Raw genomic sequence first — 26,112 nt, forward strand, 5'->3', positions numbered from 1 at the left:
TGCTGAAGGTAAGCATGCAGGTGCAGCAGGTGGTTAAGAAAGCAAATGGTATGTTTGCCTTCGTAGCGAGAGGATTTGAGTACAGGAACAAGGATGTCTTGCTGCAGTTGTACAGGGCCTTGGTGAGACCACACCTTGAGTATTGTGTGCAGTTTTGGTCACCTTATCTGAGGAAGGATGTTCTTGCCACGGAGGGAGTGCAGCGAAGATTCACCAGGCTGATACCTGGGATGGCAGGAATGACGTATGAGGAGAGATTGGGTCGATTGGACTTATACTTGCTGGAGTTTAGAAGAATGAGAGGGGATCTCATTGAAACTTATAAAATTCTAACAGGACTAGACAGACTAGATGCAGGAAGGATGTTCCCGATGGTCGGGGAGTCCAGAACCAGGGGTCACAGTCTAAGGATAAGGGGTAAGCCTTTTAGGACAGAGATGAGGAGGAATTTCTTCACCCAGAGAGTGGTGAACCTGTGGAATTCTCTACCACAGAAGGCGGTGGAGGCCAATTCATTAAATATATTCAAGACGGAGTTGGATATATTTCTTACAGCTAAAGAGATCAAGGGATATGGGGAGAAGGCAGGGACAGGGTACTGAGTTTGGATGATCAGCCATGATCGCACTGAATGGCGGAGCAGGCTCGAGGGGCCGAATGGCCGACTCCTGCTCCTATCTTCTATGTTTCCTCGTGAATGCAAAATATGAATTTACTTGGAATAAGCTGTATTTGTGCTGATGTGCTGGAAGGTACTTGCGTTGCAGGAGCTGCCACGTGCTGTACCCTCCCTCCCACCACCCCCCCCATTAAAATGCTCATGGTTTAGAATAAATTTTCCTTTCCTCCCCCATCTTTTTAAAAATTCATTTCCTGGGAATTTGGTGCTGATGGCAAGGCCGGCACTTATTGCCCATCCCCAGTTGCCAACGGTTTTGATACAACCTCGCTGGGCCACTTCAGAGGGCGGTTTAGAGTCAACCACGTTGGAGTTGGGACTGGAGGTCCAGACCGGGTAAGGGCGGCAGGTTTCCGTCACTAAAATATAAAACCAGTTTTTTTTTAACGATAATCCGACAGCTTCGTGGTCACGTTTACTGAAACCAGCTATTTTTATTTCCAGCTTTAAAAAAAAAACTGATTTCAGATTCTCAAACTGCCGCAGTGAGGATTGGAACTTGCGTTCTCTGGATTATTGGTCCAGTAACATAACCACTACACTACCTATTCACAGATCTGCTGTGAATTATTTCAATGTCTCACCATCAGCATCAAGACCGGGAAAGGATGAACGTCGGTGTGCTAGTTTTTTCACGCAGCGAGCTGTTGTGATCTGGAATGCGCTGCCTGAAAGGGCGGTGGAAGTATAGAAACATAGAAGATAGGAGCAGGAGTAGGCCATTCGGCCCATCGAGCCTGCTCTGCCATTCAATGAAATCATGGCTGATCATCCAAACTCAGTACCCTGTCCCTGCCTTCTCCCCATATCCCTTGATCCCTTTAGCCTTAAGAAATATATCTAACTCCTTCTTGAATATATTTAATGAATTGGCCTCAACTGCCTTTTGTTGTAGAGAATTCCACAGGTTCACCACTCTCTGGGTGAAGAAATTCCTCCTCATCTCTGTCCTAAATGGCCTACCCCTTATCCTTAGACTGTGATCGCTGGTTCTGGACTCCCCGGCCATCGGGAACATCCTTCCTGCATCTAGTCTGTCCAGTCCTGTCAGAATTTTATAAGTTTCAATGAGATCCCCTCTCATTCTTCTAAACTCCAGCGAGTATAAGCCCAGTCGACCCAATCTCTCCTCATACGTCATTCCTGCCATCCCAGGTATCAGTCTGGTGAATCTTCGCTGCACTCCCTCCGTGGCAAGAACATCCTTCCTCAGATAAGGCGACCAAAACTGCACACAATATTCAAGGTGTGGTCTCACCAAGGCCCTGTGCATCTGCAGCAAGACATCCTTGCTCCTGTACTCGAATTCTCTCGCTATGAAGGCCAACATACCATTTGCCTTCTTAACGGCCTGCTGCACTTGCATGCTTACCTTCAGCGGCTGGTGCACAAGGACACCCAGGTCTCGTTGCACTTCCCCTTCTCCCAATCTGTTGCCGTTCAGATAATCTGCCTTCCTGTTTTTGCCACCAATGTGGATAACCTCGCATTTATCCACATTATACTGCATCTACCATGCTTCTGCCCAATCACCCAACCTGTCCAAGCAGAGTCAATAATAACTTTCGAAAGGGAATTGGATAAATACTTGAAAAGGAAACATTTGCAGGACTATGGGGAAAGAGTAGGGGGGAGTGGGACTAATTGGGTAGCTCGTTCAACGAGCCAGCACAGGCACGATGGGCTGAATGGCCTCCTGTGCTGTGTCATTCTAGTACAGTAATGTAACCACTACACTACCGTACCTGAATTTAATCTCTTAGATAATTAATTGTATAAGGTGCATTGTGATGTCTTGCTGTGAAAGTTCATTCTAGTTAATGTACGAGTGTTCTGTACTGACTGTGTTTCTCTTGCAGAATCAGTTGCTGCATGCTCTGGAGTTCAGGAACCGGTTTGCCTCTCGGCCTTACCTCCCAGCAGATTTGATCGCTGCAGACAAGCTGATGGTGAGTCCTAACCCAGCCCCGCAGCATAGCAGCTCCCTCGGTCACAGGTCTTCCCTTCCCGATCCCATCAGTGGAGCCACATTTGCCCACCGCAGACTCACCTGGCCCAGGTATCAGATTGCCACGTCTACCACAGATTGGCTATGTGGTGAATGAACGATCTCTAATAAGCGATTCTCATTAAATCAATGTCTGTTTGAGTTATCTGTCTTTTGAATCTAAAACTATGTACATATATATATATTTGTTAAACATTGATTTCCCTCCTCTCTGCCCCTCCCCTCCCACTGAGTGAGGGCAATTAATTCGGATGAGATTTTTGTTAGGCAAGGATATTAAGGGTGACGGAACCAAGCCGGCTAGATGGAGTTAAGGTACAGATCAGCCATGATCTAATTGAATGGCGGAACAGGCTCGAGGGGCTGAATGGCCTCCTCCTGTTCCTATGAGTTAGCTGCAAGCAATGTTCCCCTAATTTTAAATTTGGGTGCGCGGTCCCTTTAACGGTCTGCACGGCCCATTCAAAGTTTCACGCATGTGCAAAATTTTGCATTGTAAAAGCCGGTCCCGGGCTATGCGGGACCAACAGACAGCCGCACAGCTTAGAGGGGGTGTTGGCTGCATGGGAGCGGAATTAACATGCGCACAGTTAAACCTGCGGTGCCTCACTTGCACTGTGAGGCAGGCTGACTCCTCTGTCCCATGGGTCTTCCAGCTTTGAGGCCTTTAGGGCAGGTCGGTGACCCCTTCCTGTACCTCTGCTAATGCTGCTCTTTATCTGATACCCGCGATCGTGGCACAGCAGTGACTCCCCTTCTGCTGTGTGCCCTTTCTCTATTGTTGCCTGTAGAGCTGCCTCCTCTCTCGAAATTGGGAACTTGGTAAGGGGGTGCGGAGAATATCAAGCCTGCATCACTTGTGATATTCACCACTAAATCAATTCTTCCCTTGCTTTCCCCGCCTCGGAGTCAGAAGGTCGTGGGTTCAAGCCTCGCTCCAGAGACTTGAGCACCATAATCCAGGCTGACACTTCGTGAGGTACTGAGGGAGTGCTGCACTGTCGGAGGTGCTGTCTTTTGGATGAGACATTAAACCGAGGCCCCGTCTGCTCTCTCAGGTGGACGTAAAAGATCCCACGGCTCGATTTCGAAGAAGAGCAGGGGAGTTCTCCCCGGCGTGCTGGCCAGTATTTATCCCTCCACTCACATCACTAAAAACAGATGATCTGGTCATTATCACATTACTGTTTGTGGGGTAACAGAAACTACTGGAAACACTCAGCAGGCCAGGCAGCATCCATGGAGAGAGAAACAGAGTTAACGTTTCAGGTCTGTGACCCTTCGTCAGAACTGGAAAAAGTTAGAGATGTAACAGATTTTAAGCAGGTGCGGGGGATGGGAAAGGGGGGAGGGGAGGAAAGAACAAAAGGGACGGTCTGTGATAGGGTGGAGAGCAGGAGTGGTGAAATGTTTCAAATGGGGATGGCAGAATCATCAACAGCTATCGCCTGAAAAAATAGGGGCAGGGGTTATCGTCTGAAGTTGTTGAACTCACTGTTGAGTCCAGAAAGCTGTAAAGTGCCTAATCGAAAGATGAGGTGCTGTTCCTCGAGCTTACGTTGAGCTTCGTTGGAACAGTGTAAGAGGCCAAGGTCAAAGTGGGAGTGAAGCGGTGAATTAAAATGACAGGCGACCGGAAGCGCGTGGTCACCCTTACAGACTGAACAGAGGTGTTCTGCAAAGCGGTCACCCAATCTGCGTTTGGTCTCCCCAATGTAGAGGAGACCACATCGTGAGCAGCGAATACAGTTTATTAAATTGCAAGAAGAACAAGTAAATTGCTGTTTCATCTGGAAGGAGTGTTTGAGGGCCTTGGACAATGGGAAGGGAGGAGGTAAAAGGGCAGGTGTTGCATCTCCTGCGCTTGCACGGGAAGGTACTGTGGAGAGGGGAGGGGCTGTTGGGGGTGATTGAGGAGTGGACCAGGGTGTCGTGGAGGGAGCGATCCCTTCGGAATGCTGAAAGGGGAGGGGAAGATGTGTTTGGTGATGGGATCACACTGGAGGTGGTGAAAATGGCGTTGAATGTGGAGGTTGGTGGGGTGAAAGGTGAGGACAAGGGGAATCCTATTGTGGTTCTGGGAGGGAGGGGAGGGAAAGGGGTGAATGCAGAAGTGCGGGAGGAAATAGAACGGACACGGTCAAGGGCCGTGTCAACCACAGTAGAGGGGAATCCTCAGTTGAGGAAAAAGGAAGACATGTCAGAAGCACTAGTATGGAAGGTGGCATCGTCAGAGCAGATGCGACAGAGATGGAGAAACTGGGAGAATGGAATAGAGTCCTTGCAGGAAGCGGGGTGGGAGGAAGTGTAGTCCAGGTAGCTGTGGGAGTCAGTGGGCTTGTAGTGAATGTTTGTCTATTAGCCTATCCCCAGAAATGGAGACAGAAGTCGAGGAAGGGAAGAGGAGTCGGAGATGGATCATGTGAAGGTGAGGGAAGGGTGGAAATTGGAGGCTAAGTGAATGACATTTTCTGTTTGTGGGAGCTTGCTGTGTGCAAATTCGCTGCCGCGTTTCCTACATTATAACAGTGACTACACTTCAAAAGTACTTCATTGGCTGTAAGGCGCTTTGGGACGTCCTGAAGTCGTGAAAGGCGCCATACAAATGCACGTCCTTTTCTTTCAGAATTGTTCAGTATGTCTGTTTAAATCTGTGCCTCTTTCCCCAACTCCTCCAGAACCTGTTCCTTGACGTCTCCGAAGTGACATGGCCCAGAGATGACGGGCAAGGTGCAGCAATGGTCACTGACAACGGATGGGTCACAGTCTCCTCCTCGGAAGGTCACGCCTTCCTCTACCTATCTCCGCCTCGGCTGGAGTTCACTGCGGAGTTCCTGGCGCGAGTCAGCCAACCCGCTGCCGGCAAGCCGCTCCTTAAACCGGGCCGGGCACCGAGCGGTGGGCCCCACCAGCTGCTCCGCCCGAGCCGGGATAAGGTTAAGCCTGTAGGATTCGGTGTGGGCCAAAACAGTTCGGGGAGAAGAGCCCGGAGTCGGCAGAGCGAAGCGCAAGGAGCCGCGGAGCCCGGTGTGCCAGAGCTAAGGGGCGGAGGCTCGGCTGAGATCTGTTCCAAGTACGTGTACCAGTACACATGGGTGGTTCAGCACCACACCGTGTCCTCGTGTCCACCGGAGTGGCGTCGTCCTCTGAGACTGGCTCTTCACTGTAACCGCGAGCAAGAGAAATCGCCGGGGCCTGATGGGGCGGATAACGGCCCGCGAAGTGTCGACGAGCTTGTGGCACTGGGGCTTGCTGCAATGCCAGGAACGGCCACTGCACTTCCCAGGGCGCTGACCCTTAACTGCCCATCCCCACATCTTCACAGGTAGGTACTGGCGTTGCCTTTTATAACAGCGGGGTGCACTGTATCACACGGACTGTATCACACGCTCTGCATTAACATATAGTCTGACTACAATTACATAAGAATTAGGAGCAGGAGTAGGCCATACGGCCCCTGGAGCCTGCTCCGCCATTCAATAAGATCATGGCTGATCTTCGATCGCAACTCCACCTTCCCACCCGATCTCCATATCCCTCGATTCCCCTAGAGTCCAAAAATCTATCTCAGCCTTGAATATACTCAAAGACTCAGCATCCACAGCCCTCTGGGGCAGAGAATTCCAAAGATTCACAACCCAATGAGTGAAGAAATTCCTCCTCATCTCAGTCTTAAATGGTCGACCCCTTATCCTGAGACTATGCCCCCTAGTTCTAGACACTCCAGCCAGGGGAAACAGCCTCTCAGCATTTACCCTGTCAATCCCCCTCAGAATCTTGTATATTTCAATGAGATCACCTCTCATTCTCCTAAACTCCAGAGACTATATGCTCAATCTCTCCTCATAGGACAACCCTCTCATCCCAGGAATCAATCTGGTGAACCTTCGTTGCACCGCCTCCAAGGCAAGTACAGTAGATCCTTCCTCAGATAAGGAAAACAAAACTGTGCACAATTAAATAAAAGCTTCATTAATTAAGCAAAATGTTTCCTGTACAATTGTTCTGGCGTTTCTCAGCATTTGCCCAGGTTGGCTCTCCGTACCGATTGTATTGATGCACCTCATTGACTGGACACGCCTTCACTCGCGTAGGACCTACAGGGCCGACGGTGAGGAGTTACCCAAAACTGACTCTGATTTCTGCACCCAGGTGGCGATACAGGGACGTGCTGGGTCAGGGGAAGCTGGACCTGGAGACCTGTCTGCATTCGGAGCTGGTGAAAGTGGTCTGTTGCCAAGGTGTGGTGTACAGGTAAGAGGCACTCGGACTGTGCTGTACACTAATGGGACCGCTTCAGCTTCTTTATTATCTTTTTTTAAACTTTTTTCTTACACCTACGTTTCCTAAGCTGCAAACATCTGTTTAAGCACAAACCCCTGCTCTCTAAATGGTACAACCTCTGGATTACGAGTCCAGTAACATAATCACAATGCTACCGGGTACGGTATATTACTGGACTCGTAATCCAGAGGCCTGGACTAACGATCTGGAGACATGACTTCACTCCCACCACGCCAGCTGGGGAATTTAAATTCAGCTAAATAAACCTGGAATAAAAGGCTAGAATCAGTAATGGTGACCACGAAACTATCGGATTGTCGTATAAACCCATCTGGTTCACTAATGCCCTTTAGTAGGGAAGGAAATCTGCCGTCCTTACCTGGTCTGGCCTATATGTGACTCCAGACCCACCAGCAATATTATTACGTCCGTGAATAATTGAGACACGGACTGCAGGAGTGGAACAAAATAAGTCTTTACTGGTGGAAGTCAATAGTGAAACTAAAAACAGAGGCTCACTAGTGCCTTTTATACAGGGGTGGTCACTGCCGGTACTGCAGTCTGAGACCAGTTATTCCCTTAAAGGTACATACACAACAATTCCTCCCCTTTTAGATAAACAGTACATAACATTCATTTAACAACTAAATGATAACTAATTACAATCACAATTACTGTTGCTAGATACATTGGTTAAGTTTAAGCAATTATAAGTTCAGTCTTTGAGGAGGCTTCCTGATTCTGTCTGGATAACGCCTCTTTGGGGTATCAGGTTCTTCTGGCAATGTTGAGTCGGGATCAATGTCGTTGTTTGGTTCATCTGCTTCCAATATTACCGGTTCTGCGGTAGCTGCAATTGAAACGTCGATTTCATTACCAGGTGTATCAGATCGTGGTGTGGAGTTGACGTTTTCCCGTGACTCTAGAATCTGGTCAGCATGGCGTCTTACAATGCTCTCCCCAACGTCCACGGTATACATGAGAGGTCCTTGTCGTGTACAAATCGTTCCTGGTTGCCATTTCTCAGTGCGGTAGTCCCGGGCCAAAACTGGTTGACCTATCTTAAAACTCCTGGTCGGCCTTTCATTCATATTCTGAAACTGCCTGTTCTCCACATCTCTTCGGACGTTTGGCTTAACCAAATCCAAGCGGCATCGTAGTCTTCGATTGAAGAACATCATGGCTGGAGTTTGGTTGGTAACAGCATGTGTCGCATTCCGGTAGGCAAACAAGAAGTTGTCCACCTTGTGTTGTAGGGGTATATCTTCATTACACATTGCCTTGATAGCCTTCTTGAATGTTTGGACAAACCTCTCGGCCAATCCATTAGTGGCTGGATGATATGGGGCAGATGTGTATTGCTTAACACCATTGTTCTTTAAGAACCTCCGGAACTCTTCAGACACAAACTGTGGTCCATTGTCAGAGCAAATCTGTTCAGGCAGCCCATTCCTGGTGAATATGGTTCGTAAAACTGTGATAGTTTTTTCCGTGGTGGTTGAGGACATTTTTATTACCTCTGGCCACTTTGAATGTGCATCCACCGCAATTAAAAACATCGAGTCCATGAAGGGACCAGCAAAATCAATGTGCACCCTTTGCCATGGAGCTGAGGGCCACTCCCATGGATGCAGAGGAGCTTGTGGTGGGGCGTTTTGGACCTTCTGGCATCCTGCACAGCTCTTGGTCATCTCTTCGATTTCTCTATCGATTCCCGGCCACCACACAAACGCTCTGGCTAAGTTCTTCATTTTTACCCCACCCAGATGACCCTCATGAAGCTCATTGAGCACTCTATCCGTCAACTTAGGTGGAATTACTACTCTGGATCCACACATCAAGGTTCCTCTGCACACTGACAGCTGTTCTCTTCTCGGCGAGAATGCTGGCAGCAGTGGTTCGCCATGTGCTGGCCATCCCTTCACTGTTAAATCATAGACCCGTGATAGTGTCAGGTCATTCCGTGTTTCCTTTTCTATGTTTGCATTCGTCACAGGGAGACATTCGACTATGGTCGAGTGGAATAACTCCATTGGATCCACTGCAAGGTCGTCTTCTTCCACCGTCGGCAACGGTAGACGTGACAATCCATCAGCATTTCCATGCTGTTTAGTTCCTTTGTACTCGATGTCATATTGGTGTGCCCCTAGGAAAAGGGACCATCTCTGCAGCCGTTATGCTGTCATTATCGGTACGCCCTTCTGAGGGTTGAAAATGGAGACAAGAGGTTGATGATCGGTTAGTCGAGTAAATTTTTGACCGTGATTGAACTTCTTCACCCCCCACACTAGGCTGAGGGCCTCTCTGTCAGTCTGGGCGTAGTTACGCTTGGCAGAAGTTAACGAGCGTGACGCAAAAGCTATCGGCCTCTCTAAACCATCAAGGAATTTATGTGACAGTACCGCCCCAAATGCCGTAGGGAGACGCATCACACGCCAGTCTGATCGGCAGTGCTGGGTTGTAGTGAGCCAATACTTCCCTTGAAGTGATTAAGTCCTTACTCTTCTGAAAAGCATGCTTACAATCATCGCTCCATTTCCATGCTACCCCCGTTCGTAGCAGGGCGTTCAGTGGGTGCAGAATTGTCGACAAATTCGGCAAAAACTTATGATACTAATTCACCAATCTGAGGAATGACCTCAGTTGCGACACATTTTCAGGTGCTGGGGCCTTAACAACCGCTTCAATTTTGTCAGGGGACTTATGTAACCCCTCTTCATCAATCACGTGGCCACAATACGATATCTGTTTCTTAAAAAATTCGCACTTGCGACAGTTGGCTCGCAGCCCATGTTCCCGTAGTCTAGTGAGTACCTGTTCTAGGTTGTTAAGGTGTTCACTGTCATCTTCACCTGTCACAAGGATGTCGTCCAAGTAACACTGAGTCCCCGGAATCCCTTGCAGGACTTGTTCCATCGCTCTTTGCCATATCGCTGGAGCCGATGCTACTCCGAATACCAATCGATGATACTGGTAAAGACCTTTGTGAGTGTTTATCGTGAGATACTTCCTAAGAGGACTCTTCAACCTCCATCTGCAAATATGCTTGTGCTAGGTCAATTTTTGTAAAACGCTTCCCTCCAGACAGTGAGGCGAAGATGTCTTCTATCCTTGGAAGAAGATATTGTACTGTGTGAAGGACTGGGTTCACCGTCACCTTGAAATCCCCACAGATGCGAATCTTCCTTGGCTCCCAGGACTTATTGCTTAACGTTTTCTTCATGACAGGAACGATGGGTGTCGCCCACTCGCTCCAGTCGACCTTAGACAACACGCCCGCCTTCTCCAGCTCTGCCTCGACGGCTGGGCGAATTGCATATGGTACCGGTCTTGCTTTGAAAAACTTGGGAACTGCATTCTCTTCTATTTTTATCGAGGCGGTTACGCCTTTAAGCGTGCCCAGTTCTTGTTGAAATACCTCTTTGGCGTTAGCTAAGATTGTTGACAATCGTCCAGGAGTGACGTCTTCATCTTTTTTACCGTCCACCGTCATTGCATGAATGGAGTGCCAATCTAAGTTTATCTTCCTGATCCATTCCTGTCCCAATAACGGTGGTCCACCATTTGGCAGTATGTAGAGATACAATTTCCGTATTTTCTTGCCGTTGTATTCGACAGGCACCCTTATTTTTCCTCTGGGGTATACTTTTTGCCCCGTATACGTCGTCAAGACGATGGATGTCTCTCTCAAGGGTATGTGTGAGAATAGCCGCTCGTAGTCTCGTCAATTCATGACGGTTAGCGCTGATCCTGTATCCAATTCCATTTTAACTTGGGACCCTGCTATCGTGAGGGTGACCCAAATGGTTCGGTGATCCTCTTTTGCGATTACATTGTGAAGTTTGAGACAGCTTAGTCTCCTGTTCCCGGATTCACGATCGCTCATCTGGTCTTCGGAACTACTGTCCGTCATCTTTTGTACTTTCTTGTACGGTTCCTTAGTAGCCTTTTTGTTGTCGCTGGTCTTCTTCCCAGACCTGCAAACTCGTGCAATATGTCCCATCTTCCCGCATTGCCTGCATATTTTGTCTTTGGACCAGCAGTCCTTCTGGTCATGGTTAGTTCTGCCGCAGCGATAACATTGAAATAAAGAATAGATTTGCCTTCCAAAGCTAGGCTTTATTAACTTTAAAATCTGCAGCACGTCTTTCCACATCCAGTCCCAACCAAAGCTGGAAAAGAACTGAATTTAAGGTGGCCACCACACATCATGTGACATCAACTACCAATGAGATTACAACATATATCCCAAGGCAGTTAACAAACAACCAATCACAATACTTTTACTAAACAAGGAATAATCACCACATTCACCCCTCCTTTTAAAATATACTCCAACCTAAATAACCTTTACAATTTATAATTAATTATTTACAACTAAAACTATGCACAACAAGAGTAAAACTGTTTACATGACACAATACTAAGTGAACAAATAATAACATTGCACATAAGTATTAAGTATCTCTCAACTAAAACAATATAATATAATATTTCAACAATTTTAAAACATTACTATCAATTTAAAAGTCCATTTTCAATCGGTCGACCGGATATCTTGTTCGTGTCGACCTTCTTAACCTTGGTGAAATTCCTTGCCCTCCCACACCAGAAGGCACAGAAGTATCTTCAGCAGGAAGGCTATCCATATCCCGATTTTCAACAGTTTCCGGATTAGAAATCCCATCAGAAGGTAAACTGGGACGGTCATAAACATCTATCAAGGGCTGACTAATAGAAGTATAATTATCTGCAATCGGATTGGAAATATTCGTAGTATCTGTAACAGCATCCACATTATCTGAATCATGACTATTGTTAATATCCTCAGAAGAGGGCTGGCACCCACAAGGAGCCAAGTCTTTAATTGAAACGGTACTTTCTTTCCCATCTTGGAATCGAATATGAGCATATTGGGAATTTGCCTCCAACAGCTCCACCTCCTCCACTAAAGGATCATATTTTGACAATCTAACATGGCGTCGAAGCAGCACAGGTCCCTGCATAGTAAGCCATGAAGGTACCAAATATCCCGTAGTAGATCTCCGCGGATAGTTAAAGAGCCTTTCATGGGAGGTCACATTAGTAGCCGTTGAAAGCAATGATCTAATGGAATGCAGGGCATCAGGCAGTACCATTTCCCACTGTGTATTCTTAAGGTTCCGGGATGTCAAAGCCAACATAACTGCCTTCCAGATCACCCCATTGTATCGTTTGCACTGTCCATTACCCTGGGGATTATACGGGGTAGTTCTACTAGTAGAAATTCCCCGACTCTGAAGGTATTCCTTCAACTGGGAAGACATAAAAGAACTTCCCTGATCCGAATGGATATACGCAGGCATCCCAAAGATGACAAAAAGTTGAGTCAGACATTTGATAACTGTAGCAGCTGATACATCTGCACAAGGAAAAGCAAAAGGGAACCTTGAAAACTCATCCACAACAGTAAAAATATATCGGTTTTGAGTAGTTGAAGGAAGAGGCCCCTTAAAATCGACGCTCAAACGTTCAAAAGGAGAAGTAGCCTTTATAAGATGAGCTCGTTGAGGCTTAAAGAAATTCGGTTTACACCGAGCGCAGATAGAACATGATGAAGTCATCCGCTTGACGTCTTCAACTGAAAAGGGCAAATTCTTACTGCGTACGAAGTGTATCATCCTCGTAACCCCAGGATGACATAAGGCATTGTGAAGATTAATAAGCGTATCTCCGTGAATCACAGAACAATAAGCCCTCGACAGTGCATCAGCAGCAACATTATCCTTCCCCGGACGATAAACGATGTCAAAATGGTAACATGCCAACTCAATCCTCCATCTCATTTTATCATTTTTGATCTTTCCAAAATGTTTAACATCAAACATAAAGGACACAGATTTTTGATCAGTTACCAACGTGAAATGTCGCCCCGATAAATAATGTCTCCATTTACGCAATGCTTCTACTATTGCGTATGCCTCTTTCTCTATTGAAGAATGTCTTTTTTCACTATTGTTCAAAGTACGTGAGAAAAAGGCCACAGGTCTTCCATTTTGGTTCAGAGTAGCCCCAATTGCAAAATCAGAAGCATCCGTCTCGATCACAAAAGGAACCTGCTCATCAATAGAATGCACAACTGCTCCTAAAATATCCTTTTTAAAATTCTCAAAACATGTCCTGGCCTCCCATGATAGAGGATATGTCGTAACCCGAATAAGAGGCCGGATCTTCCGTGAAAAATTTGCAATCCAATTAGAATAAGAAAACAGTCCAACAACTCGTTGCAAAGCCTTAGAATTAGTAGGACAAGGTAAATCAATGGTCGCAGACGTTCTGGATCTGGTTTAATCTTGTTTCCCGAGATAATATACCCCAATAGATTTACCTCAGTAGTCGAAAAGATACATTTCTCTTTGTTAAAAGTTAAACCAACTTTTTCCGCAGCTTGAAGGAATCTTTTTAAATTAGAATCATGCTCCAGGGGAAATTAGAGACAGCATAAAATCCAAAGATAGGGCGTATAAAATAGCCAAAAAAAGCGCCAGAGCGGAAGATTGGGAACAGTTTAAGATAGAGCAAAGGAGGGCAAAGGGCATAATCAAGAGGGGCAAAATAGCTTACGAAAACAAGCTGGCGGAAAATATAAAAACTAACTCCAAAAGCTTTTATAAGTATATCAAAAGGAAAAGACTGGTGAAAACCAAAGTTGGTCCATTGCAGTCAGATACGGGGGAATATATAATGGGAAATAAGGAAATGGCAGATCAACTAAATGAATACTTTGGGTCAGTCTTTACGAAGGAAGACACAAAAAACCTCCCTGGGATATCGGGAAAAATAGGGACATTGGCAAAGGAGGAACTGACGCAAATCAATATCTCTAAGGATATGGTGTTAAGGAAGCTAAAGGGATTGAAGGTGGACAAATCCCCAGGGCCTGATAACATGCATCCTAGGGTACTGAAGGAGGTGGCCCTAGAGATAGCGGATGCACTAAGGATGATTTTTCAGAATTCATTAGACTCGGGAACAGTGCCGATGGATTGGAGGGTAGCTAACGTTACCCCACTATTCAAAAAGGGGGGTAGGGAAAAAGCAGGTAATTACAGACCTGTAAGCCTTACATCAGTTGTGGGCAAAATGCTGGAGTCCATCATTAAGGATGAAATAGCGGAGCACTTAGCAAATGGGGACAGGATAGGACAGAGTCAACATGGATTTACAAAGGGTAAATCGTGCTTGACTAATCTATTGGAATTTTTTGAGGGAGTAACTGGTAGAATAGATGGGGGAGAGCCAGTAGATGTGGTGTACCTGGACTTCCAAAAGGCCTTCGATAAGGTCCCACATAAAAGATTAGCATGGAAAATTGAGGCTCATGGGATAAAGGGGAAAGTTTTGGCGTGGATAGGGAACTGGCTGTCAGATAGAAAACAGAGAGTTGGAATAAACGGCTCATTTTCTGAATGGCAGGCAGTAACAAGTGGGGTACCACAGGGATCTGTCCTGGGCCCCCAGCTGTTCACAATTTACATTAATGACCTGGATCAGGGAGTCGGATGCAGCATTTCCAAATTTGCAGACGACACTAAACTAGGAGGGGGGGTGGGCTCAGAGGAAGAGACCAGGAAGCTCCAGAGCGATTTGGACAGACTGGGCGATTGGGCGGATAAATGGCAGATGCACTATAATGTGGACAAGTGCGAAGTTATCCACCTTGGGTGCAGGAACGGGAGGGCAAATTATTATTTAAATGGCAATAGATTGGGAGAGGGGGAAGTACAGAGAGACCTGGGTGTTCTTGTACACCAGTCACTGAAGGCGAGCATGCAGGTGCAACAGGCGGTCAAGAAGGCAAACGGTATGCTGGCCTTCATAGCAAAAGGGTTAGAATACAGGAACAGGGATACCTTGCTGCAGCTGTACAGGGCACTGGTGAGACCACACCTCGAGTACTGTGTACAGTTTTGGTCGCCTCATCTGAGGAAGGATGTTCTTGCCATGGAGGGGGTGCAGCGGCGATTCACCAGGCTGATACCAGGAATGGCGGGAATGACCTATGAGGAGAGACTATGTAGTTTAGGGATGTACACACTGGAGTTTAGAAGATTGAGAGGGGACCTCATAGAAGTGTATAAAATTCTGACAGGTCTAGACAGACTGGATGCAGAAGGAATGTTTCCCTTGGCGGGTGAGAACAGAACTAGAGGACATAATTTAAGGATAAGGGCTAAACCATTTAGGACAGAGATGAGGGGGAATTTCTTCACTCAGAGAGTGGTGAACCTGTGGAACTCATTGCCACAGAGGGCAGTGTACGCCAGCTCATTAAATATATTTAAGAGGGAATTAGATATATTTCTACGGGCAAAAGGGGTTAAGGGTTACGGAGAGAAGGCGGGGACGGGATACTGAATTAAAGGATCAGCCATGATCTCATCGAATGGCGGAGCAGGCACGAAGGGCCGAATGGCCTACTCCTGCTCCTATCTTCTATGTATCTATGTATCCACCCTTGATTTGCCACACACTGTGATGTCATCTAAGTATGAAAAGGTGTCAGAGAGGGAGTTATCACTTATAAAAGCATCCATTGCCCGTTGAAAACAAGCAACACCATTTGTAACACCAAATGGTATTCGGCAAAACTGATACAGCTTTCCACCAGCCTCAAAGGCCGTATATGGTTGATCCTTCTTAACAATAGGAATCTGATAAGCACTCTTTAAATCAATAGTGCTAAAAACCTTATACTGAGATACTTTGTTGATAAGCTCATCAATCTTAGGCAAAGGGTACGCATCTAATTGAGTATATCTATTAATAGTTTGGGAATAGTCTATCACCATTCGTTTCTTGTGTCTCTCGTTAGTCGTGACAACTACCTGTGCTCGCCAAGGCGAACAACTAGGTTCAATGATTCCTTCCAATAAGAGACGTTGAACTTCAGAATTAATAAATTCTCTATCCTGACTACTATATCTTCTTGACTTGGTAGCAATTGGCTTACAATCCGGCATCAAATTGGAAAAAAGTGATAATGGAGAAATGGATAAAGAGGTTAATCCACAAATAGATAAAGGTGGCTTAGTCCCTCCAAATGAAAGACTAAGAGACTCGTGTAACTGAAGCACATCATGTCCAATCAAAATATCCGCACAGAGATTAGGCAAAACAGATAGGCGTATATCAGTATACGTATTACCTAGAAGAATCATTTTCACAAAGCAACAACTAGCTATTTGTGAAGTAAGGGTCGTCTGAGCCATACACACCTGATACGTAACAGGCGAAATTTTCAAATGCTTCTCCTTCGCAAACTGAAGACTTATAAAACTCTCAGTACTGCCCGTATCTATAAGGGCCTTCACTTCCAACCCATTAACTTGAGCCGTAACTATAGCTTTGTTTAGGCCATGAGCAAATGCAGCAGAAATTGATGCAATAAACGCCCTATCTAAAGGCTGAATAGTCACAGAGGAGGTGATAGAGGAGGGCCCTCCCACACCAGGAGAGGAGGAGGTAATTGAACCTGATGATTTGCACACGCGTGCATAATGACCTCTCTTGCCGCATTTACTACACACAGCCTCCCGAGCAGGGCACTTCAGACGAGGGTGCCGGATATTCCCACAAAAATAACACTTCTGAATCCTAGAGGCAACAGCTGCCGAAGTAGAAACTGTTTCAGAATCTAGTAAACCACTCCCATTAAGTCCACATAATTCCTTTTCATCCGAAACTGCCGAAACCATAGTCGCAGGCCGATTAAAAAGAGCATAAGAATCCGAACTTCTCTGAGCCACATCCAATGTAGAAGCTTGCTCAAAAGCACTTTTAAGATCCAAAGTCTTATTTTCTAACAACCGCTGACGAATTGATCTAGACAGTAATCCATTAATAAAAGCATCCCGTACCGATTCTTCCTTATATTCTTCAGCCGTCACGGCCTTATAATTACAGTTAACACTAAGGCACCGAAGTGCTTGTAAATAAGTATCCAAAGATTCTCCCACCTGCTGCCTACGGGCAGATAGAAGGTGACGTGCAAATACCTCATTCTTTGGTTTAACAAAAATCTTTTCCAATGTAGAAATAGCCACTTCATAAGTTTTACAGTCCAAAATATATTTATATACATCCGGAGCAATGTAGTTGATCAGCATATTCAGCTTATTTAGAGACTCTTGATCCAACACGCCCAAAAAGTTTTTAAATGTAGAATACCAATGTTTCCATTTATCATCCACTCCAGCAGAATTGGGGTCAGCCTTGAATCGTTCTGGTTGAAGATATCGCTCCATTCTAACATAAAGTTAATAAATTGAAATAAAGAATAGATTTGCCTTCCAAAGCTAGGCTTTATTAACTTTAAAATCTGCAGCACATCTTCCCACATCCAGTCCCAACCAAAGCTGGAAAAGAACTGAATTTAAGGTGGCCACCACACATCATGTGACATCAACTACCAATGAGATTACAACATATATCCCAAGGCAGTTAACAAACAACCAATCACAATACTTTTACTAAACAAGGAATAATCACCACAAACATTTTGCAAATCCCTGTGTCATTTCGTGGGTGCCGTATTCCTGTGGTTTTTGTTGAATTTCTGCAGCTCCCCTGGCTGCTGCTTCATACGATACTGCCACGCTGAAAGCCTTATCTAGCGTCAGCTCTTTCCCTGCGAGTAACTTCTTCTGTGTTCCTTCACTCAGGAGTCCACAGACAAATTTGTCCCGTAGGGTATCTGCCAGTCCTGCTCCGAACTGGCAGTGCTTTGATAGCTTGCATAGTTCCATAAGATACTCAGCATTGCTCTCATCTTTGTGCTGAGTTCTCCTGTGGAATTTAAATCTTTCTGCTATCAACAGCGGTGCAGGGTTTAGGTGTTCCTGTAGGACAGCAACAATTTCGTTAAAACTCTTCGCCTTCGGTTTGGCTGGAGTAATCGGGTCCCGCAATAGGCCGTACGTTCTAGCGCCCATTAAGTTTAGCAATATCGATGCCTTTTTCTCCTCCGCTATTTCGTTTGCCTCGAAATATACCTCGACTCTTTCCACATACGTGGTCCAGTCCTCTATTGTATTATCAAAAGCAGTGATACAGGCAGTCTTCGGCATCTTGCAAATCTAAAATGGCGCCTCCCGCGCTTTGCCTTCTTCCCTGATTTAACAAAATGGTGCCTCCCGCGCTTTGCCTTCTTCCCCGCTGTTGTTAGCGCTGCTTTCCACGGTTTCTTGCGCGTTTAATATTTTTTTAAAATTATTTTCCCGTCGTGGAGCGGACCCTCTGGGACACTTCCCTCCCTCTTCTTAGGTCCGAACGCTGCCCGGCTTCGAAGCACCGGCCGCGCCCTGTGTGCTCCACCCTCTCTCTCTGTTTGCTTCCCGACTCGCTGCCCGGCCCTGTTACAGAGCCACCCGATCGAGCTCTAGCCTGCCGCTGCCCAGGAAGGATCAGTGCACTACCTGCCACCAGCCCGATTAGCTGGGAAACCACAGACCGGGGAACCAAGCCTGGCTCTTGACAGTCTCTCCTGCAAGTTTTCAATCCGACGATTTGGAGGGCGGTTGCCCACGGTCGACGCCCGTTTCTCGAGTTTCTTTGGATTCTATTTTTTTCTTTCTTCTGGCTTCGACCTTCAAAAACGCCGTCTGAGGTGCTGCCGAGTTGCAGGTAAGTTCGTTTCTTACTCGTCGCCAGTATTACGTCCGTGAATAATTGAGACACGGACTGCAGGAGTGGAACAAAATAAGTCTTTACTGGTGGAAGTCAATAGTGAAACTAAAAACACAGAGGCTCACTAGCGCCTTTTATACAGGGGTGGTCACTGCCGGTACTGCAGTCTGAGACCAGTTATTCTCTTAAAGGTACATACACAACAAATATGGTTGACTCTTAACTGCCTTCTGAAGTGGCCTAGCAAGCCACTTAGTTGTCAAGAAGGCAGCTCACCACCACCTTCTCAAGGGCAATTAGGGATGGGCAATAATCATAGAAAGTTACAGCACGGAAGGAGGTCATTTCGGCCCATCGTGTCCGCGCCGGCCAACAAAGAGCTATCCAGCCTAATCCCACTTCCCAGCTCTTGGTCCGTAGCCCTGCAGGTTAGGGCATCCCAAGTGCACATCCAAGTACTTTTTAAATGTGGTTAGGGTTCCTGCCTCTACCACCCTTTCAGGCAGAGAGTTCCAGACCCCCACAACCCTCTGGGTGAAGAAATTTCCCCTCAAATCCCCTCTAAATCTTCCCCCAATTACTTTAAATCTGTGCCCCCTGGTTTTTGACCCCTCTGCTAAAGGAAATAGGTCCTTTCTATCCACTTTATGCCCCTCATAATTTTATACACCTCAATAAGGTCTCCCCTCAACCTCCTCTGTTCCAAGGAAAACAGACCCAGCCTATCCAGTCTTTCCTCATAGCTAAGATTCTCTACTCCCGGTAACATCCTTGTAAATCTCCTCTGTACCCTCTCTAGTGCAATCACATCTTTCCTGTAATGTGACCAGAACTGCACGCAGTACTCTAGCTGAGGCCTAACTAGTGTTTTATACAGTTGAAGCATAATCCCCCTGCTCTTTTATTCTATGCCACAGCTAATAAAGGCAAGCATTCCGTATGCCTTCTTAACCACCTTATCTACTTGGCCTGCTACCTTCAGGGATCTGTGGACATGTACTCCAAGGTCCCATTGTTCCTCTACACCACTCAGTGTCCTACCATTTAATGTGTATTTCCTTTCCTTGTTAGCCCTCCCCAAATGCATTACCTCACACTTCTCCGGATTGAATTCCATTTGCCACTGTTCTGCCCACCTGACCAATTTACTGATATCTTCCTGCAGTCTACAGCTTCCTTCTTCAGTATCAACCACACAGCCGATTTTAGTATCATCTGCAAACTTCTTAATCATACCCTCTATATTCAAGTCAAGATCGTTGATATATACCACAAAAAGCAAGGGACCTAGTACTGAGCCCTGCGGAACCCCACTGGAAACAGCCTTCCAGTCACAAAAACACCCATCAACCATTACCCTCTGCTTCCTGCCTCCGAGCCAGTTTTGCATCCAACTTGACACTTTGCCCTGGATCCCATGGGCTTTTAACTTCGTGACCAGTCTGCCATGTAGAACCTTATCAAAAGCCTTGCTAAAGTCCATATACACTACATCAAACGCACTACCCTCATCTACCCTCCTTGTTACCTCCTCGAAAAATTCAATCAAGTTTGTCAGACACGACCTTCCCTTAACAAATCAGTGTTGACTATCCTTGATTAATCCGTGTCTTTCTAAATGAAGATTTATCCTGTCCTTCAGAATTCTTTCCAATAATTTTCCCACCACCGAGGTTAGGCTGACTGGCCTGTAATTACTTGGTCTATCCTTTTCTCCCTTTTAAAACAAGGGTACCACATTAGCAGTCCTCCAGTCCTCTGGCACCACACCTGAAGCCAGAGAGGATTGAAAAATGATGGTCAGGGCCTCTGCTATTTTCTCTTTTGCTTCGCTTAACAGCCTGGGATACATTTCATCCGGGCCTGGGGATTTATCCACTTTTAAAGCTGCTAAACCGCTTAATACTTCCTCTCTCACTATGTTTATTTCATCTAATATTTCACACTCCTCCCCCCCCCAATAGCAAAGTCTGCTTCGCCTCTCTCCTTTGTGAAAACAGACGCAAAGTATTCATACTGACATCTCCCGCCTCCACACACAGATTACCCTCATGATCTCTAATAGGCCCTACCCTTTCTTTAGTTATCCTCTTACTCTTAATATATTTATACAGGAAACTCTTTTTTTATCCGGCACCGACGGGACCGGCGTGGCGCCGGTTTATCAAAAAGTCCGGATTACAGAGAGGTATAGTTAAAAGGTACGAGAGCTTCGTACACAGCAACAAATCCAGGCTTCCCTGTTGCTTAGCAACAGCTGCAGGAACCCCGGCCACAGACCAAGCATCCCTGTTGCTTAGCAACAAGTGCAGGAACCCCCGATTACACAGCCAAGAATCAAGAAACGGCCACTAATATGAAGAAAAACTTAACTGAACCTACTCCTGAATTTTGCCGGTTAACCGAGATTTCCGGTTGTTTGGGTGCCGGTAAATCAAGAGTTTCTTGTAATACATCTTTGGGTTTTCCTTGATTTTACTTGCCAAGAATTTTTCATGCTCTCTCTTTGCTTTCCTAATAACCTTTTTAATTGCACCCCTGCACTTTCTGTACTCCTCTAAAGATTCTGGAGTATTTAGCCCTCGGTATCTATTTTTTATTAGTTTTATTTGCCAGCGACGCCCACATCCCGTGAACGAATAAAAAAAAAGCCTAATACAAAAGCAAAATACTGCGGATGCTGGAGATCTGAAACAAAAACAGAAAATGCTGGAAATACTCAGCAGGTCAGGCAGCGTTTGTAGAGAGAGAAACAGAGTTAATGTTGAGTCCAGAAGGCTGTAAAGTGCCTCTTTCGATTTGGCACTTTACAGCCTCTGGACTCGACATCGAGTTCAACAATTTCAGACCATAACCTCTGACCCTATCATTTTTCTCTCTCTCACGTGGCAGCTGTCGATCATTCTGCCATTTACATTTCATCTAGAGCCATCTTTTGTTTCTTAACTTGTCCCATTACCATCTCCTTTTGCCTCGCACCATCATCCCTTTTGTCTCTTAATCTCTCCTGCCTTCCACCCGATCACAGACCTTCCCTTTTGTTCTTTCCTCCCCTCCGCCCTCCCCCCTTTCCCTGCCTCTGTACCTGCTTAAAAACCTGTTCCATCTCCAACCTTTTCCAGTTCTGACGAAGTGTCATCGACCTGAAATGTTAACTCTGTTTCTCTCTCCACAGATGCTGCCTGACCTGCTGAGTATTTCCAGCATTGTCTTTTTTAAAAAAAAAAGCCTGTTTGCTGGTGTGGGGAATGCAGAACGTGTGACTGGTGCAGGGGGAGGGGGTTTTCTTTTGTTGGATGTAGATGAAGTACAGAGGCTAGGGGGTATATTCTGTTTCTGACCAAGGGTTTACAACTGACACATTCACCTTTTATCTTCTCTATCTAATGCTGGCAGACTTAGAATCACCGAATGGTCGATGTTACAGTACAGAGGGAGCCAAGCAGCCCATCAGCCCCACAGTTATGTGCTCCAAATCCCACTCAGAATCATAGAAATTTATGGTGCAAAAGGAAGCCATTCGGTCCATTGTGTCTGTGCTGGAAAAAGAGTTATCCAGCCTAATCCCACTTTCCAGCCCTTGGCCCTGTAGGTTACGGCACTTCAAGTGCCCATCCAAGTACTTTTTAAATGTGACGAGGGTCTCTGCCTCTCCCACCCTTTCAGGCAGTGAGTTCCAGACCCCCACCACCTTCTGGGTGAAAAAAGTTCTCCTCAACTCCCCTCTAATCCTTCTACCAGTTACAGGAAACTCTTTTTAATCCGGCACCGACTGGACCGGCGTGGTGCCGGTTGATCAAAAAGTCCGGATTACAGACAGGTATACTTACCAAGGTACGAGAGCCCCGTACACGGCCACAGATCCAGGAACCCCGGTTACACGGCCACAGATCCAGGAACCCCGGTTACACGGCCACTAATATACAGTAAAACTTACCTGAACCTACTCCTGAATTTTGCCGGCTAAGAGAGATTTCCGGTTATTTAGGTGCCGGTAAAAAGAGAGTTTCCTGTACTTTAAATCTGTGCCCCCTGGTTTTTGACCTCTGCTAAATGAAATAGTTCCTTCCTATCCACTCTATCTAGGTCCCTCATAATGTTATACACTTCAATCAAGTCTCCCCTCAGCCTCCTCTGTTCCAAAGAAAACAACCCCAGCCTCTCCAATCTTTCCTCATAGCTAAAATTCTCCAGTCCTGGCAACATCCTCGTAAATTACTTACAGAAAGTTGATGTTTTTATTTTATGTTTTCCTTCATTTGCCAATCTGCATACAATAAAAGTGTTAGATAGAATTTACAGCGCAAAACAGGCCCATCTGGTCCATGCTGGTATTTATTTCTGCTCCACACGAGCCTATTCCCACCCCTACGTCATCTAACCTTATCAGCATAACCTTCTATTACTTTCTCCCTCGTGTTTATCTAACTTCCCCTTAAATGCATCTATGCGCCTAACATGCACATCAGACCCCTAAAGTGCCACACTTCAGAGAGTCACGCATGCAGATAGTTAACCTCGAGGATGTTGATGTGTCTCCTTTTGTCATTTCATCTAATTAAAATGAATGCTTTCTGCTATTGATAAGAGAATCACTAACCAGGGTTAATGTTGGGATGTAGCCCCAGTGTTGTTTGAGATCGAGGGAGTGGGACGAGAGAACAGAAACAAGGTTCACTAGATTGATTCCTGGGATGAGAGGGCTGTCCTATGAGGAGAGATTGAGTAGAATGGGCCGATACTCTTTTTGGAGTTTAGAAGAATGAGAGGTGATCTCATTGAAACATACAAGATTCTGAAGGGGATTGACAGGGTAGATGCTGAGGGTTGTTTCCCCCTGGCTGGAGTATCTAGAACTAGGGGGCATAGTCTCAGGATAAGGGGTCGGCCATTTAAGACTGAGATGAGGAGGAATTTCTTCACTCAGAGGGTTGTGAATCTTTGGAATTCTCTGCCCCAAAAGGCTCAGTTGATGAGTATATTCAAGGCTGAGATCGATAGATTTTTGGACTTTAGGGGAATCGAGGGATGTGGGGATCGGCCGGGAAAGTGGAGTTGAGGTTGTAGATCAGCCATGATCTTATTGAATGGCGGAGCAGGCTCGAGGGGCCGTATGGACTACTCCTGCTCCTGTTTCTTATGTTTTTAAATGCGGCTTTCCTATTAGGAGGTTAAATGTACAGAGGCGCAAGGTCCCAGGTTCAGTGTCTGGCCTGCGCAGAGTTAGCTGATCTTGGCTGGGCTGCAGTTGAGGTGTACAGGGAGGGGGGGAAAAAATCCTGATCTCGATCCAGCGCTAGAAAACAAAGTGCGTGGAAATCGGGTGAGGACAGGATGAGACCCGGCCCTCCCTGCGTTCAAACCAATCCTTCCACTGCTTCACACAGTTCACCACTGGAAGAATGCGAAGACACGAAAGCAGCAACAGCCATGGGTGGGAACCAAGCCCTGCATCAGACAGCATTGACATTCTGACCCAGGGTCCCCTCTCGAGATGTTGACCCACCTCTACCTCTCTCTCTCTCTCCCCACTGTGTGTCTGAGGCAGCAACAGCTGGTAGCTCCTCGTCTGGTGATGAGATGCTGGTGGGTCTGTTCACCCGTCCCCATAACAACCACATTCATGTGATGTCAACACATCATTAGGAGCACCAGGTTCCGAATTACATGTGGCCAGGTCCTGCAGCAGGGCACCACACCAGCATCTACTGCTGAATGGCATAAGAAAGCACAACCTTTCTGTTTATATAAAAAGTTCAATTCTGATTAAAATGCAGAAAATTTTGCCAAAGAAAGCTTCATTGAGTTTCTTAATAATAAAGGAATAGGAGCAGGAGTCGGCCATTTGGCCCCTCGAGCCGGCTCCACCATTCAATAAGATCATGGCTGATCTTCTACCTCAACCCCACTTTCCTGTACTATCCCCATATCCCTTGATTCCCTTAATATTCAAAAATCTATCGATCTCTGTCTTGAATATACTCAACGACTGAGCCTCCACAGCCCTCTGGGGCAGAGAATTCCAAAGATTCACCACCCTCTGAGCGAAGAAATTTCTCCTCATCTCAGTCCTAAATGGCCGACCTCTTATTCTGAGACTGTGACCCCTGGTTCTAGACTCCCCAGCCAGGGGAAACATCTTCCCTGCATCTACCCTGCCAAGCCCTGTAAGAATTTTGTATGTTTCAATGAGATCACCTCGTGACTGATCTTTATTTAACTCAATCTACCCGCCTTGGTTCCATATCTCTTAATACCCTTACCTAACACAAATCCTATCAATCTCAGTTTTGAAATTTTCAGTTGACCCCCAGCTATTTGGGGGAGAGTTTCAGATTTCTACTACCCTTTGTGTGAAGAAGTGCTTCCAGACATCATCCTTGAAAAAAAATGCCTTGCATTTATATAGTGCCTTTCACGACCTCAGGATGTCCCAAAGTGCTTTGCAGCCAATTAAGTATTTTTGAAGTGTAGTCCCTGTTGTAATGTAGGAAACACGGCAGCCAATTTGCACACAGCAAGCTCCCACAAACAGCAATGTGATAATGACCAGTTAATCTGTTTTTAGTGATGTTGATTGAGGGATAAAAATTGGCCCCAGGACACCGGGGATAACTCCCCTGCTGCTCTTCGAAATAGTGCCATGGGATCTTTTACGTCCACCTGAGAGGGCAGTCAGAGCCTCGGCTTAACGTCTCTTCCAAAAGACGGCACCTCCGACAGTGCAGCGCTCCCTCAGAACTGCACCTCCGACAGTGCAGCGCTCCCTCAGTACTGCACTGGAGTGTCAGCCTAGATTTTTGTGCTCAAGTCTCTGGAGTGGGACTTGAACCCACGACCTTCTGACTCAGAGTGCTACCCACTGAGCCATAGCTGACACAGCCTGGCTCTAATTTTAAGATTGAGCCTCCTTGTTCTGGACTCCCTCACCAGAGGAAATAGTTTCCCTCCATCTACCCTATCAAATCTTTTAATCATCTTCAAACGCCTCAATTAAATCACCCGTTAATCTTCCATATTCAAGGGAATACAAGCCTAGTCTATGTGACCTGTCCACATAATTTAACCCTTTAAGCCCCTAAGTAGGATACTGTAGCTAGCAGAATTCGTGGGGCATAGAAACACCAGCAAAGACCAGCTGGGCTGAATGGCCTGTGTCTGTGCTGTAGATTAAGTGTGTGTGTGTCTTTCCATAAAATATATATAAAAAATATAAATCACTGGTACTGGTCTGGTCTGTACTAACTGTTTGGCAAGCTGTTTATTGCCAGTGCAGTACCAGCGTTACTCTAATTCAGCCACTAGACGGTGTACAAGAGCAACCCAAGGCCGCCCCACGCCACTAGTTCAGATCAGGAACTCGGCAGTGTTACAGGAGCAGAGGGAATCCCAACTGAATCTTGGCTCGCTCGCTCTCTCTCTCCTCTCAGATTTAATCTTACAATTAAAAAAAAATTTAGCAATTGTACATTGG

At 46.1% G+C, this 26,112-nt stretch overlaps 1 protein-coding gene across 1 annotated transcript in view; it reads left to right on the top strand.

Moving 5' to 3' along the window:
* The window catches only part of c1h5orf34 (chromosome 1 C5orf34 homolog), a 104,771-nt gene that overhangs the window by 21,586 nt on the left and 57,073 nt on the right, over positions 1-26,112 (top strand). The window contains exons 3-5 of the mRNA XM_085967686.1: positions 2,539-2,628; positions 5,366-6,012; positions 6,840-6,941. Of these exons, the coding sequence (XP_085823812.1) occupies positions 2,539-2,628; positions 5,366-6,012; positions 6,840-6,941 (839 nt within the window). The remainder of the gene's footprint in view (positions 1-2,538; positions 2,629-5,365; positions 6,013-6,839; positions 6,942-26,112) is intronic.

Source organism: Somniosus microcephalus, chromosome 1 (assembly GCF_052327205.1).
Source record: "Somniosus microcephalus isolate GS21.2 chromosome 1, FLI_Smic_1.0, whole genome shotgun sequence".
NCBI lineage: Eukaryota > Metazoa > Chordata > Chondrichthyes > Squaliformes > Somniosidae > Somniosus > Somniosus microcephalus.